Below are 15,380 nucleotides of genomic sequence, written 5' to 3' on the forward strand. Positions count from 1 at the left end.
GAGAAAACTTTATTGCATTGTTTTAACCTAGCCCTGCACAGCTGGGAAGTTGGACCGCCTCTATCAGTTGCTTAGAGACTAAGGACCTAGGTTGTATCAACCAGAAACCCAGTCACACCCAAAGTTATCTGATATAAGGAGTTGTCTCACAATTACACATCTCAAGCAATCCATGTCTTATACAAAAACTGGCTCATACTGGTCAGTTACCGTTTCCTTGTTCCGTTGACTAAATACAGGCACTTGTGGTGGAGGAGTAGGACCCCTCTTTTTCTGATTTCAGAGAATTGCCCCTGTTCACTCTCCCCCTCCCAACTTGGCAAGTCCCTAATCTTTCCCCCAATTAGAAATCAGATTACCTAATCTTGTTTCCTGGTTCATATCCTGATAATCTGTATTCCCCTAGATTTGGGGGCCCAGTGCCAAGCTGAAGAGGCCCTGGTCCCAATTCATTATGCAAGTGGCATACATTGCTTAATAAATCAATATGCTTAGAAGTGCACACCTTTCTTTCCTTAGTTATTTCAGCTTTCACCTGCCACAATAGAAGACATGGTCTGAGACTGAAAATTCTATGTGGAAGCTTATGTGTTCCCTGAATATCCTTAGCTTGTGTTTATCCTTATAATAATTTGACTGGGTTTAGAAGGAAAAGTGAGTGTTGGTAGGTACTGTTATCTTTTGGGGTATTTTTAAAAAGTAATTATACAGGGTTGTCCCCAAAGTAGCTTTAATAGCTCAAACTTCACTAAGACTTTTGGGATAGCCTATCTAGTATCTATGATTTTTTTTCCCTCAATTCTTTTATAACCTTCTATTACTTAAGTTAACTTGAAAAATTGATCTGTGTGCCTGTAAATTTGTGTCACCTCTAATATAGAGTTCTTCTGTGGATATCTGGTCAGGTCCAGTTGTTAAACTGAACTGATTCCCTAGAGGTTCAATGGAGTCCAAGCTGGATAAACAGAAAGTGATGACTTTTCAGCTACTGTGCACTGAAAGCCTTATAAGACAAAAAAATAATACCTTCAACATAATTCAACAAAGACTTTTCCTTCTGCCAACAGGCCTTTCAGGACTTCACAAGGAAGTGAAGTCTGCCCTCATAATACCAGTGTTCTTAAAAATTGGAGTCTTCACGCTCACTTGGTAACTCCTTATTGTGGGGCTGTATATAAACTTAGGGCAGCTATACCATTTGAGATATATAATAACAATAATGGTAATAATGACAATGATTAGCATTTAAATGGGGCCTATTATGGGCCAGGCACTGTGCTAAGTTCTTTACAAGTATCTCATTTGACCCTCACAACAATCCTGTGAGGTAGGTGCTACTACTCATTCCCATTTCCCAGATAAGGAAACTGAGGAAGATAAAAGTTACATGACTGGCCCAGGGTAACAAAGCTGGTAAGTATCTGAGGCCACATTTGAACTCAGGTCTTCCTTGCCTGAAGGCCCTCAGGTCCAGCATTCTAATCCACTGAGTCACTGACTAAAAACTATTACTTTTACCTAGAACTACACTGCCTTTGCAACCACTAGCAATTCCTGTGGGTTCAGAATGTAAGGCCCCTGTCTCTGGTGTGTGCCACTCGCCCATTAGATGTGGGTTGGGACACCCAAAAAGGCAGTTCCAATGGCAATACCAGAAGTAACACTGCCCCACAGCACCCCATGACTCTTATTTTCTTTTCCAACTGTCCTCCAGGTTTCTACTTCAAACTGAAATCTCATGGGAGATATCTCAAAGCATCTTTTGTTACTGCTCAATACCCACACTTTGGTGCAGATCCTTTACTCCAAAACCTGGGGTGCCACTGGCAATATTAAGGGACAGCAGGGGAAAAGAATAAAAGGAGAGGAGAAATGTTAGTCAGATAGCTGAAGAGAAAGCAAAAATTTTAAAAGGAAGAAAAGGCAGGAAGACAGAATATGGGAGAAAATAGGAAGGTAGATGTTATCAGGAGAGGTGAGGCACTCAAAGTGCCTGGATCATGGGTTACCTACTCCAATCGGCCTAATTTTTTAGATGTTATTAACTAGCTACCAATCTTCATTTCTACAATTCACATTAATATAACACTCATGGCTTTTCTAAGCAACCAATTAACAGTAAGTTCTAGATCACTAACTAAAATGGAATAATATAATTTATAATTCACTCTTCACTTAAACCTTAAGGATCTGTTGCAGACACTATGTCTACAGGAACTATGATATGTTTCACATTTCCCTGCCTAAGAGCTACTCAATTAACTGAAACTTAGTCACCAAACTAGACCCAATTAAGGGTTTTATTAACATTTAGGAAATCATGTTAATTTTTTTTAAATCTTAATTTTCAATCCTCAGAAATATTAAGATACATTATTTTTTGGTCACTTCCCACAACCCCAAAGAATATTCTCATGAGTCAGGAGACAGTAAAGGGGCACAGTCAGAAATGGAAACAGAATTCAGAATTTTTTCTTCCAAAGACACAATTTACACAGCTTTCAGCATTTATACTTTCAAACAAAACAAACAAAAAAATTACACTGGCGTGCTAAAATCAAAACAAAAAGTAATATCAATTTTAATCTCAATATCTTAAAAGTACAGAAACTGGAAAGTATGAATACCAAATACAAATTTAAACAAGTCACTTGTCCTTCCCTATGACCAACGTAAGCTACTTCAAAACTTACAAATTTAAAGTAAAATAGAAACAAAATAAATACTGTACATACACTTTCCCTGCCTGCAGGCAAAAGATGGGAAATACTGTTATGAATTGAAAAAAACGTTCTTCACACTTCAGCATCCCATTTCCCAGCCAAACACCCACTTGCAACCCAGTGTGTTTCTGTAACAAAAGGACACACCCTGTGCACACACACTGACAACCTATACAAATAGACAACATACTACCCCAGAGACACCCAAATAAGAAAGAATAGCAAGAGTCAACTTGGACCATAAAAATCATTGGGGGAAGAAAAGGCAGTCAGGTTAGCAAAACATTACTACAAAACTAGTAAATACCAAAGCCAACAACTGTCCCCCTTTGAAATTTCACAGATTAAAAAACAAAACATCACATCCCCCCTCCAAAATATCACCACAAAACCTGCTGAAGCACTGGCAAAGTCAAGTCATTTCACAGTAAATGTGAAAATTTGTATTATATAATCTCTTAAAGTGAAGCTCTCCATTCTCGTTCCACAGCATGAAATTATTATGGCTTAATTCATATTAAAAGTAGAAAAGTCTTTTCCAAAGGAAATACAACTACAAAGATGCAGGTGCATTTCCTGATGCGTGCTGTGACATCCCACCAAACTGCTGCATGATTTGTGATGCACTTCTCTCAGAACTTCTTTTTTGGGGGAAATGAGATTGCAGCTTTTAATCTAGCCTCACCTTATACTGTAAGGCCTTTAGTTTGGTTTAAGTTTCTTCTGAAAGATAAAACAGCTCTAGGGTTCATATAATGAGTTACACTCAGGCCCCTGATTATATAATGTGGAAGTAATATGTAAGTATCTTAAATAAATAAAGAAGGGTTGATCTTTAAAATTAGTATTAGAGGAGAAAAAAGGTTTCAGGCAAGGGAGATAATGCCTTAGTAGATAGTAGATTTACTGCTGGGAGTTCCCCCATAAAATCTGCCAAACAAAGATGAAAATCATCTCTGGGTGACTTTATTCCTACAAAACCATTATCATAACTCACTGTGTTCTAGTCAAATATACCTTGAGGAAAGCTTAAACCTATGAAGAAAAGTGGCCGAAAAAAAACCAAGAGAAGGTAAAATTTACACAGAAACTCTCCCTCCCCTGGGAACTTCTTCCTGAAGTAGCAGAGAGAAGAAAAATCATGTAAGAATGGGATGTGACAAGTTGCATAGGTAAACTACTTGGAGGTCATCAAAGGCTACCTAGTAGCCAGGGTTTATTGGGAAAGTAGTGCAGAAGAAAAACTTGCTGGAAGATTCAGTGCTACTGGTTTCTAAGAGGTTTTACCCTCATTTTCACCTTTTCCTTATTAAGACACAAATTCTTAGGCAACTTAGGAAAGGGACAATTTAAGAAAGAAGATGGGTAAGAATAACAAGTCAAACCACAGTTAACCACAATAGGCAAGTTACTTTAGTGATAGGGTTATTGTTGTTAGAACTGTTATTGTTTTCTTAATCATTTATCTTAAAGATAATTTTTTTTACACAAGTAGACCAAATGTTTGATTATTGATGGCATAGCCCCACTAAAATAAAAAAGGAAACCTTATGAAAAAAAGTAATCATTTCTCCATTCCAGTTAGGCTCAGTCCCCTAACTATAACCATTGAGAAAATTAAAATTGATCCTGTATCATTTTCTTATTGATCTTATTTACAAGTAATTGATTTTGCCTTCTACTTTTGTCCTATAACTGCTTAAGTCAGGGTCTTTTGTTTCTGAACTTCAAGTCCAGAGTTCAGCTGGCCTATAATGGGTTAAGTTTAAAAATCTAGCTTTCTTGCCTCAAGGAATTTAACTGACCTTGGAGACTGAGTGTGAACAGAAGGGGAATTGGGGCCTGATATCTTTACCTCACCAAGCTATTCTTCAAGGATATCTGGCTTGATGGCCAAAAGTCTGGGCCACTCTCCTGGACCTGAACAAAGAACACTTCTTAGTCTCATGAGAGAAGAGGGATCATTGCTAGCCCCCATTACCAAACCTCCCAACAACCATGTCGTTCCCTGTACCTAGGCTCTGAAATCAATCATGTTGCCCTTAATTCCATGATGTCATCTACCCTGCTCTGTTCCTTGTTTTGTGCTCCCTAAACCCTATAAAAGGGAAGCTGTCCTTTTGCTTGGGGTCTTTGGCATTAATAAAGGTAGGCCAGGGAACCATTTATTGACAGGTAGCATGGCCCTGTTAATAAATGCTATCTTGTGCAGAGATCTGCCTCAGTTTACCCTTTTGTTAAAATTTCAATTGTGATGATACAATAATGTTTCTCTTACTCCTCCTTCTAGTTTCCAGTAACCAAATCAGCACAATTAAAAAAAAAAACCAAACAGCTGATAACAGCATGGCATAATGAAAGGAATACTGCAGAAGGAAGGAATCTTCTAATCTCCATTATTAAAATGTATTTAACTAGTTGTATGTGGCTGGGGCTGCATGGTGGTGGTGGTGGTAGAAGGGATTCTCTGTTCTCAGTTGCTTCATCTGTAAAAGGGAAATAATATATTTTATCAGTCTGAAGGCAGGGAAGCTCTACCAATAATCTCCTACCATGTTTCAAGTCTAAAATCTAGAATTCAGTGAAATCCCAGAGTGAGTCTCTCTCCCTTCAAGTTCAATGTTGCTGGAACAAATGAACTTCACAGGCTTTTTTTTTTTTTGCATATTTATACTTTTATTAACCCTACCTCCTCAAAATGAAACCACAGTCATTCAACTATGGAGATACTTCTACTTTTGGTGATCATACAAAGAGTAAAAAATTCTTCCTACCAATTTTTGTTAAGTATACACTCATCAAAATGGAGAGATCCTCAAAAAGACCACAGGAAAAAAAAGGGAAAAGGTGGTGGGGAGGGGAAGCTGATTATTTTAAAAATATTTCAGGTATGTAATAAAATTTATCCTTCCTCACAAAAATTAATTTTAACTCTATTGGGATCTGACAAAACTATCTTTGCTGATGTTCCTTCTAAATTCTCAACATCCTTGTTTTTAATAATTTCTTTAAGTCACAGTACAGTATTCAAGATAGTTTAAAAATCTAATAACCTTCACCTAGGAGGTGGGGCTGGTATATGGTATGATAGTTTATTTATTTTTAGCAAGTTATTCTATTATACCTGTTTAATTATACATATTTTTTCCATTAAAAATCCAACTTCTCTCCTTTCTACCCCAACCTTCCCTCCCCTCCCCTCCAACTGAACATGAATATTCTAGTACCTGTTAAAATTTTAAAAAATTACCTCATTATTCTTAGGGCAAATAGTATCATTTTACTTCAAGAACTGTAGCTATCTCTTTTTATTCAGCCTCTTGTTAAAAGATTTTTCTGAATTCTTTCTAATGAAATGGGTAATGAATTTCCCATCAGGAAATAAATATTATGATCTGCATTATTTTCACTTCTTAAAAGTTTTTATGCTATAGTAAAAATGTGCCCATTCATAAAAATAGCAATTTTTTAAAATCAGTTTTAAGTTACAAACATTAAAATGATCAACTTTTCATTGTTCCTACTTCAAGTATTTCTGGGTTTGTTTTTTTCATTCTATAGTGGTCTGTCTTAGGTTAAATTAATAAAACTGTGCTGTATTTTTCCCATGGATTCTTCCATTTCAACAAGTCTAAAAGTGAAAATGCTTAATAGAGAGATACACTCCAAGACAGGACTGTGGTTTCTCCTTCTTTTGTATTCCTCCCTTCCCACCTCAGAGTGCACACATGCAATACACAGCCAGTGTCTTGACAAATACCTTTTCATTTGGTGTAAACTAAGAGTATATTTGTTAGGGAACTGGTTATTGTAGTTTTGACAGTCTCAGATTAAGAAGCAAACTAAATATTCAACTAATGATAAATATGAATGGTTTTACCTTTATGTATAAAAATAGGCAGCTATGCATTAGAAATTCCTTCTTTGCATATAATACTCTAAATGATACTGATCAAAGAAATGTTTTCAAAAGTATTTCCAAAAAACTGAACCATTAGAAAGTTGCAAGTTGCAGATTTTACTACATTTATCTGTTGTTTAGTTATTAACCATCACTTCATGGTATAGCATTATTTGACATAAACTTAACAAGAAAAAAACCATCTGCAAAAGAATTCAAATCGTCTATTATTACATAAAATCCGGGTATCTAAAATCATGATTTGAAATTTGGGAAGCCTTAAGCCCTTTGCTTATGGCTAGTTAATTGCCCCCAAACTATTCTGTATCAGCTTGCTGAGCCCATCATTGCCTCCATGAACTATTTGCAAAAGCAGTGCTTTGAGAAACTATAAAATGTTTCTCTTACCATGAATGAAAGTTTTTAAGACAGCTGCTCAAAAGAGGCTGTTGAAGATGCTCCACTGGTTTTCTCAAATTAAATGGGAGATGATGGGATGGTGTCACAAAATGTAATTTTCCTGGTTATCTCTTAGAAGAGGTGCTTGAGCAAGGGCTATCTTTGTGCTAAAACACACATCTTAGAAGGGCAGACTTTGAGCACTAGATATAAATACAATATCTTCTTTAGATTTAAGCATCAAAGACCAAGAAATGTTGGCAAGACTCGGTATTCCTAAGGGATATGAATAGGAAGTCAACAGAACTGTAGCTATGGTTCCCCTCATTCAGAAACATACAATTCCCATTTCAGCTGCAGTGGTTATTAGAGGCATCTTTTTACCTAAATTATCTAGTTACTGGAATTACTTTGGGGACAGTGATTTGATTCTATTAAGTGAAGTTCATTTTCAGGATTTACATGCTGGCTACTCATAGTTATTTACTCATAATCAAAGTATATAAGGTTGAATATAGGATATGTATTAATCTATAAAATAATTCTGTTTGATTTTAGGCTATCTGGCTAAAGAAAATAAAGTTAGGCAGCTACGAATACCTATAACTGCAGATATAAATTAGATCAGTACATATCTCAGTTTTCTAAAAAATCAGTTTTGAAGTTATTTCTTGACAGGCAATAAGCTATTTGTAATCTATCCCTGACACTAAAACACTGTCTACACAAAATCAAAATACTATTTCATTTCAGTGGGAGAAAAGATCAGTCAAACCATTTTTTTGGCATCATGTAGAAAAAATAATCAACCGGTTGGCTTGATGAATGATTCGGTTCTCAACTAGCTGTTCTGGCGTAGTGTGGACACAGCTTAAAATGAGCTCTTCATAGACTTGCTATGTCTGATAGACTCTTCTCCCTGACAACCAGAAATGGGTCAGTCTGGAGCCAAGTCATTCTGGGCTTGGAATAACCAAGGAAGGCAAATTCATCACCTGCCACAATTTACTCCTTTAAACTTTGGAAGGAAGATGGGATAAAAGAACTGTTCCTCTTCTGAAAACACAAACGTAAATCTGGGAGGAGACACAGATCTGCTTGCTTTAGCTCATCAACAGGAATTACAGCACATAAAAAGATAAATCCAGCCTGTTTGCTGAATGAAAATAATACAATGATATGGCCATAGTTCTTCGTCATAAAAATAAAGCCTACCTGGTACGGATTCCCTAGACTTGAAATTGTTGGTTGGAACATATAAAATGCCCTTTTTGTCAGAAACAAGAACAGCTACTTTTCTACTCCCAACACCAGATATTTAGTATTTAAACGGTTGCTAAAAGTATCGATTGAAAAATATAAACTATTAACAAGCAACTGAAAATTGGTATTCAATAAGAACTATGTATAAAGCAGACAGATATTTACCTTAAAAATTAGTCTCATCTTTTTTACGTATTGGCAAAGTCAAGAAGGAGTAAATTGCTGGAAGCACCAACTTCATCTCATATTCAGACCCAAACTAAATCTTACAAGGTTACAAGATTAAACAATCAACCCTACTTCTTCAATACCCTTGCTCCTCTACAACTTAATATATTAGAAGCCTATTATGATAGGTCTTAATAATATAGTTTTATATACACTGCAGGTCAAATCATACCCCCCCCATTAGTTAGAATATAATATTTTTTAAAACTTGTTAAAACAGCCTATAAGGCAGGTGTTATTCCTGACTTCCCCTTCTTCTCCCCTTTGCCCCCCCTTGCAACAAAATTACAAAAGGAACCCATTGTAGTTATAAATGTACTTAAACAAATACTAATTTAACTAAATTACACCAATGATATGGTTCTTTTCTGAACAAGGAAGGAAAAGGTATTAAAAAGTAGTTTTCTTTGGGACCTAAAATCAAATGCACACATGAAAATTCAAGATGTCTATTTTTTTCTACTAAGTATAAAACCACAATTGTCAAAGTGAGAAATAGAAGGTTTGGGTTTCTTTGTTTTGTTTTGTGTAAGGTTTTGCTTTTTCTTTTTTCAGAAAGCATAGGGTATTGAAGTTGTTTTCCTGTAAAACAAAGATCTTGTTGGGTTGTCACAAAATGATGGACAGCAGAAAAAGAAGATGGAATAAGGTAACTAACCTGGATGACAATATGCAACTTGCAAGTTAAAAAAAGCCAAACTAATAGCTTATTTAAAAAAAAAAACACCCACAAAATATATAAAATAAAATGAATTTCATATACATCTTAATTTAAAATAATTAATGCATCAAATCCCTGTTTAAGACTTTAACCTGAATTTCAAATTTTAAGAGTTCAGACAAATTACTGTTACTATGGCTCTTTACCACATGTAACTCACGCTATCAAAAATAATTTAAAAACCTTCACATTCTTAAATCTAAATTAGTGAGATACTTCCCCACGAGTCTTCCAAATAAATAGCTTAAAAAAGAAAGAATTTAAAAGCTGTTAACTTTTTAAAAAATCTGTTAAATAAATTATTGATAACTTTCTTTACCCTACCACTGAAAATAAGTCAAGACACTACCAACAACAAAATGATACTCAAGCCCTGACAAGAGACCAGCCCTAGTTCCTGATCTCTTTTAAAGTTCTCCCCTCCTTCATCCTCCCCCCACCAGGTCCACAATGGTTATTGCTCAGTGGGTGTGGCACAGTGAAAATGCAGCATCAGGTTCATTTTGTTCTTCAGGCAGTGTTTTATATTGTACATGCAAGTCTGCTTCAAGCAGAGGAACAGAAGAAGCTCCAGGCCCCATTGCCCTCAATACTGGTCTCCAAAGTTGAGAGTGGCAGCAAAAGCAGCTACCATCACACAAAGAAGCGTGCATGGCCATTTCTGTTCAACTTAAGGATCTTCCCAAGGCGCTGCTTGGCGGTTGCCATTCCTTTCTTTGGACGTTTACCTGCAACATATCAACCACCATGTTAACTAGGATGTTAAAGACAATTCATCAACAGGGATTTGTTGTTTCTTTTTAAATTTCAAAATTTTCAAACATGCTGTATGTTTTAAATGGAAATGCCTATTATCTGAAATTAAAACATCACATGGACTAGGCAAACTAAATTACATTTGCACTTCTAGCCCATTTTTCTTCTTCCAACTAAAAATAATTATAACACTTCTATGATAATATTCTTTTTATGACAGTCGTCATTTGGACGATATTAAGGTGAAAAGGCACCTTTAGACTCACTTTAGAGAAGCAGCTGGAAAGATCATTTTGCTTGTCAATAAACCTGATTTACTATTTACTAGCTCTGTGACCTCAAGAAAATCACAAAATAAGAATACATGTACTACCTGCATCAAAGAGATATTGGAAACAAAGAGCTCTGTAGTAGTACAGCATATAGGATGTTATTGAAAAGTGAATTATTGTTGTTTCAATTTTCTTTTTTTTTTTTTTTTTTTGCTTTTTGGAGGGCAATTTGGGGTTAAGTAACTTGCCCAAAGTTACATGGCTAGTTTTTTTGTGTGGGTGTTAAGTGTCTGAGGCCAGAACCGAAGTTGGGTCTTTTCTGACTCCGGGCCGGCACTTTACTCACTGCGCCACCTAGCCGCTCCTGTTTCAATTTTCTTATGAGGAAAATATTCTCTTCTCTATATAAGATACCAACTATAGTCATGAATGTTAATTTCTCAAAACATTAAAGTAATTACAAGCTAATTTGAAGAGGGAAAGAACTAGAATCAATGGCCTAAAATGCTCTCTGCACCAATAAAAAGTGAATTTGATGAAGATTGATGTTCTATCACAGTATTGCTGATATACGAGGTAGGATCCATTTGGCATTGTTAAGGGACATTACAGAATAAAGCAGATCCCAAAGCCAGTTTGGGTTCTTGCAGTATGGCAGTAATGATTTTATTAAACTGTCAGAGGTGATTATGTGCTCCTGCTCCTGTACCATTCTACAGCGAGGCAGCTAGACGGGGCAGTGGACAGAGCATTGGCCCCGGAGTCAGGAAGACCAGAGTGCAAATCTAGCAGCAGATACTTGCTAGTTGTGCAGCCCTCTGCAAGTCACTTAACTTCTGTTTGCCTTAATTCCCTCAATTGTAAAATACTGATAATAATAGCACCATCACAGGGTTAGTGTAAGGATCAAATGAGATTAATACTTGAAAAATACTTAGCCCAGTACTTGGTACATAGTAAGTGCTGTATAAATGCTTATTTTCCCTATGGCATACACACAGCACCAGGGTTATAGGCTGGCTGATTTCTCATTGTCTAATACACATGGCCTGACAGATATGGAGCTCCAATCTGAATATTATTTGTATGTTTTTAAAAATACTCATGTTCATAAACATAGCACTCCGTATCTGCTGCTCACTAAGCAGCACTCTTGTGCTTTTTCATTCATCTCTTATTTTTGACAGTTAAAATTACATGGGCTTTCTTTAGTATGTATATAGAGTCCCCTGCCTCATTCATTCCCCTCATGAAGTAAAAAAAGATATTTTGTTTCAAGTGGGGAGAAGAGAATCAGAGCTGGAGGGCCCCTTACCTTTTGTTGCCTGGTTGCTGATGGGCGGTGGGTTGGATGCAGGTCTCTTGATTGGGTGCAGCGGTAATGAAAAGGAAGTTTCACCCCCAGAACCTTCTGGGCTAAAGCTGCCATTGCTCATCTGACATGTGCCTGGCACAAAGCTTGGATTCTGTTCACACTTCCCATTTTGGAGGCTTGAACCACTGTTGTCCATGTAACTCCTACTTTGAACCTTCTGACTGAATTCTGGTGAACCTTCCTTTTTGATCTGTTTCTGGGGTTTACCTGGATCCTGCATCCAAGGAAGCAAAACAGCTGAATTCACACAAGGAATCTGACACTTGGGCTGGCTCATAACAAGAATTAGCTAGCTCAAGGATTCTTAACCTTTTTTGTATGTCATGGAACTTTTAGGCAGTCTGATTAAGTGTAAAGATCCCTTCTCAGAATGTTCTTTAAATGCATAAAATGCAATAAATTACAAAAGATTTCATTTATATTTAGCTATCAAAATACACACACACACACATACATATATTTTTTTTTTAGTTCACGGACCCCTGGTTAAGAACCCCATGTGGTAGATCCAGGAAAACACTGTCCACAGTAACAAGCAATAGTGTAACAATGCTAACGGAAAACTTAGTAGCTCTGATCAGGACAAGGATAGACAATTCCAAAGAAGCCAGGATGAAAAGCGCTATTCACCTCCAGAGAAAGAAATAGTGAACTCTTAGTGGAGACTAAAGTTTATTTTTTTTTTCCACTTTATTTTTCTTGCTTTTTTTCTTGGCAATATGGCTAAAGTAAAAATATGTTTTACATGACTTTGTATGTATAATGGGTATCATATTTCTTGGCTTCTCAATGGGGACTGAGTGGAGGGAAAGGAAAGAATGTGGAACTGAAAACAACAACAGCAGAATTCCTTGTGCTTGCTATTGAGTTATCAAAGAAATAAAGAAATCTTAAGCTAAGACAAAGAGTTGTGACAATATATATTGATTACATAAGCTTAGGGAACAAATATTAGAGATAATGAAACCTATTTCACTAAGGGCAACAATGCTCAAACGCTCATTATGGCCATCCTCTTATTAGTGACATCCTAAGTGCCAACTGTCAGGATAAGAACAGGGCAAAATAAACATATTACTATAAAATTCTTTAATATTCTTAACACTCCAATAATTAATTTCTCCAGCTTGTAAACTTAGTTGATTGATTAATCTATGGAAATGAAGCACTTTGAAATCACAACCCAAATGTGTAAATAAGCAAGAATAGTTAAGAAATTTAATTACTGACTCTGAAGCATATCTTAAAATAATTATTTAAAAAAGTTTTTATTGATACCTTTTCTTTTTACAACAGTCATTCCAAAATATATTTCCTCAACATTAACCAAATGAATAATTCCTTCTAACAAAGACTATCAGTTAGGTAAAAACAACAGCCACTTCATATGACAATATATAAAGCATATTTCTTCAATTAAGGAGGTAATACAAATGACATCACTGCTTTTTAAACATAATGCCATGCACCCTCTGAATATAAACACTTTGTTGAGTATAGGATTTCTGGAGTAGGTAGTCCACAGTTGTCTCATTGTGAGGGAAATACTATCGACATGAGGAACAAGTAAGAAATCATCTTTTGGACATCTGGGTAGAGAAAAAGTTCATAACTAAATAAGAGAGGACCAAAGACAAAATAAATGCAACTAAAATTAGAATGGAAACAATCTGTTGGGAGGGGAAAAAAATCTTTGCAGCAAGTATCTTTGAAAAAGGTCTCATTACAGGGGTGGCTAGGTGGCGCAGTGAATAGAGCACCAGCCCTGGAGTCAGGAGGAATCCAGCCTCTGACACTTGACATACTTACTAGCCATGTGACCTTGGGCAAATCACTTAACCCCAATCGCCCTCCAAAAAAGCAAAAAAAAGAAAAAGGTCTCATTTCCAAGATACATAAAAAATTAATTCAAATTTATAAGAATAAGAGCAATTCCTCAATTGAGAAATATTCAAGGGATAGATGGGAGATACCTAAAGGAAGAAATCTACGCTATCAACAGTCACATTAAGAGGGGAGAGGGTGGAGGTAGTAATGAAGCACACTACCCACCCTTCTGACAGAGAGATAATGGATACAAGATGCAGAATGAGACATATTTTTGCACATAGCTAACAAAGAAATTTGTTTCTACTATACATATTTATTACAAAGGTTTTTCTCTCTTTTTTCAATGGGGGTTGAGAAAGAAAATAAAAATAAGTTTTTGTTTTTGAAAAATTTAAGCTAAAGTAATATTTCTCTCTTAAGAGATGGAATTAATTTATAAATATTAGGCATCATATTTATATGGAATTGTCTGTAGTATAATAAAATCCTCCTTTTAAAAAAATTTTGTGATACTTTTGCTGATTTGAGAGCAAGACTTAACTACAGATGATTCCTACATTACAATTAATATTAGTAAATTGTATTTCCCTTACTTCATTATCAAAGATGTCAATCATTCTTTAGCAATCTGACTTTTCTAAATGACTACACTTCAGCTGTCATTACTATCAATATCATCGTTATTGCTACCACCAACCCCCCACATCCCAAAACCCCTACTACTTTTTCAGGAAAAAGAAGGCTATACTTCCCCTTCTCTTCTTCCTTCTGAAAAAGGGAAAGTGAATAAATGCAGATGAACCTGATTATTGCTGTTGTCTTCTTTTATTCCTACAGTTTCTGACCATGTGATAAGATCCTAAATGTAGGTCCAAGTTATTAAATGCAATTATCAACTCTAGTCTGGAAATTAGTAAGATTTCCTCATGTTTAAGTTACTCCAATCACATCAAAATTATGTTCCCCAGAGCTTAAGGCTGACAGTTTTTCTTACTGGTAATGAATAATAATATGATCGCTCTTTTTCTTTTTTTTACTCATAGTTTGGATAGTTTGTTTTATTTTAGTAATTTTTTTGTTTTCAACATTCACTTTTATAAGATTTTGACTTCTAATTTTCCCACCTCCCTAAGACGGCATGCAATCTGATATAGGCTATACACATACAATCATATTACACATATTTCCACATCAGACATTTTGTACGATGACTCTTAAGTAGAGATTTGCTTATTAAAAATTGGATCAGTATGGTTATGCATCAATGAAAAATGTAGCTTTTCAAGAATGCCTATGTTGTAACATTTTAATTCTCCAAATTTCATAGTTATTAATCACCTATGGTACAAAAGTAAAAATCTAAGTAAATTATAACTTTGTAGTTTCTTTAAAGGTGCCTGGCACAGAGTAAGTACTTAAATACTTGCTAACTGATTAACACATTTAGACATACCTGAGGATTAAACCTGGAAGTTGTAAGTTGCCTGACCCAAGACGAAGTCCCCAGTTCTTGTTCCTCTGTCTTAATATGCTGACCTAAAGAAAGAAGTTTTAATTAAACAACAAGACAGAACATCTAGCAGGACTTCACAAAATGTTTAAAATAGAAAACAATCTGTGCCAATGTAGTATTTAGTGTATATTAATAAGTCAACTCTTCATTCACATTCTCAACAGAAAATAATGTCCTTTCATTAGGGTCTCTATACAACATTCTAATTATTTTGTCAGTTCTCAAGCTGGATTACAACTGCATAAATCCACTGAACCCATCTACTGACAGTATAAGAGAACTGAGAGATTTATACCATTAATTTCTATATAAGAGTTTTGAGGTATCTTCCTGAAAAATTCCTTCATATGAATGTGTAAAGTATTGGTAAAAAAAAATTAGTTACAGCAATTTGGGAAA

The 15,380-nt window shown here is 35.6% G+C and overlaps 1 protein-coding gene across 2 annotated transcripts in view; it reads right to left on the minus strand.

Moving 5' to 3' along the window:
- Positions 1-2,450: 2,450 nt before the first annotated feature.
- Positions 2,451-15,380, minus strand: part of KDM7A (lysine demethylase 7A) — a 107,249-nt gene continuing 94,319 nt past the window's right edge. The window contains exons 18-20 of one of the 2 annotated variants that reach the window (XM_069087349.1): positions 14,922-15,004; positions 11,579-11,852; positions 2,451-9,963 (exon numbers count right to left, since the gene is read on the minus strand). In XM_069087349.1, the coding sequence (XP_068943450.1) occupies positions 9,869-9,963; positions 11,579-11,852; positions 14,922-15,004 (452 nt within the window). In that variant the 3' untranslated portion in view covers positions 2,451-9,868. Of the gene's footprint in view, positions 9,964-11,578; positions 11,853-11,888; positions 13,228-14,921; positions 15,005-15,380 lie in introns of those variants that run through there. The other variant, XM_069087350.1, reaches the window with a different exon arrangement.

This window comes from Petaurus breviceps, unplaced genomic scaffold (genome assembly GCF_028583685.1).
Source record: "Petaurus breviceps papuanus isolate PSGF00001 unplaced genomic scaffold, PetGlider_PUasm1.0 181, whole genome shotgun sequence".
NCBI lineage: Eukaryota > Metazoa > Chordata > Mammalia > Diprotodontia > Petauridae > Petaurus > Petaurus breviceps.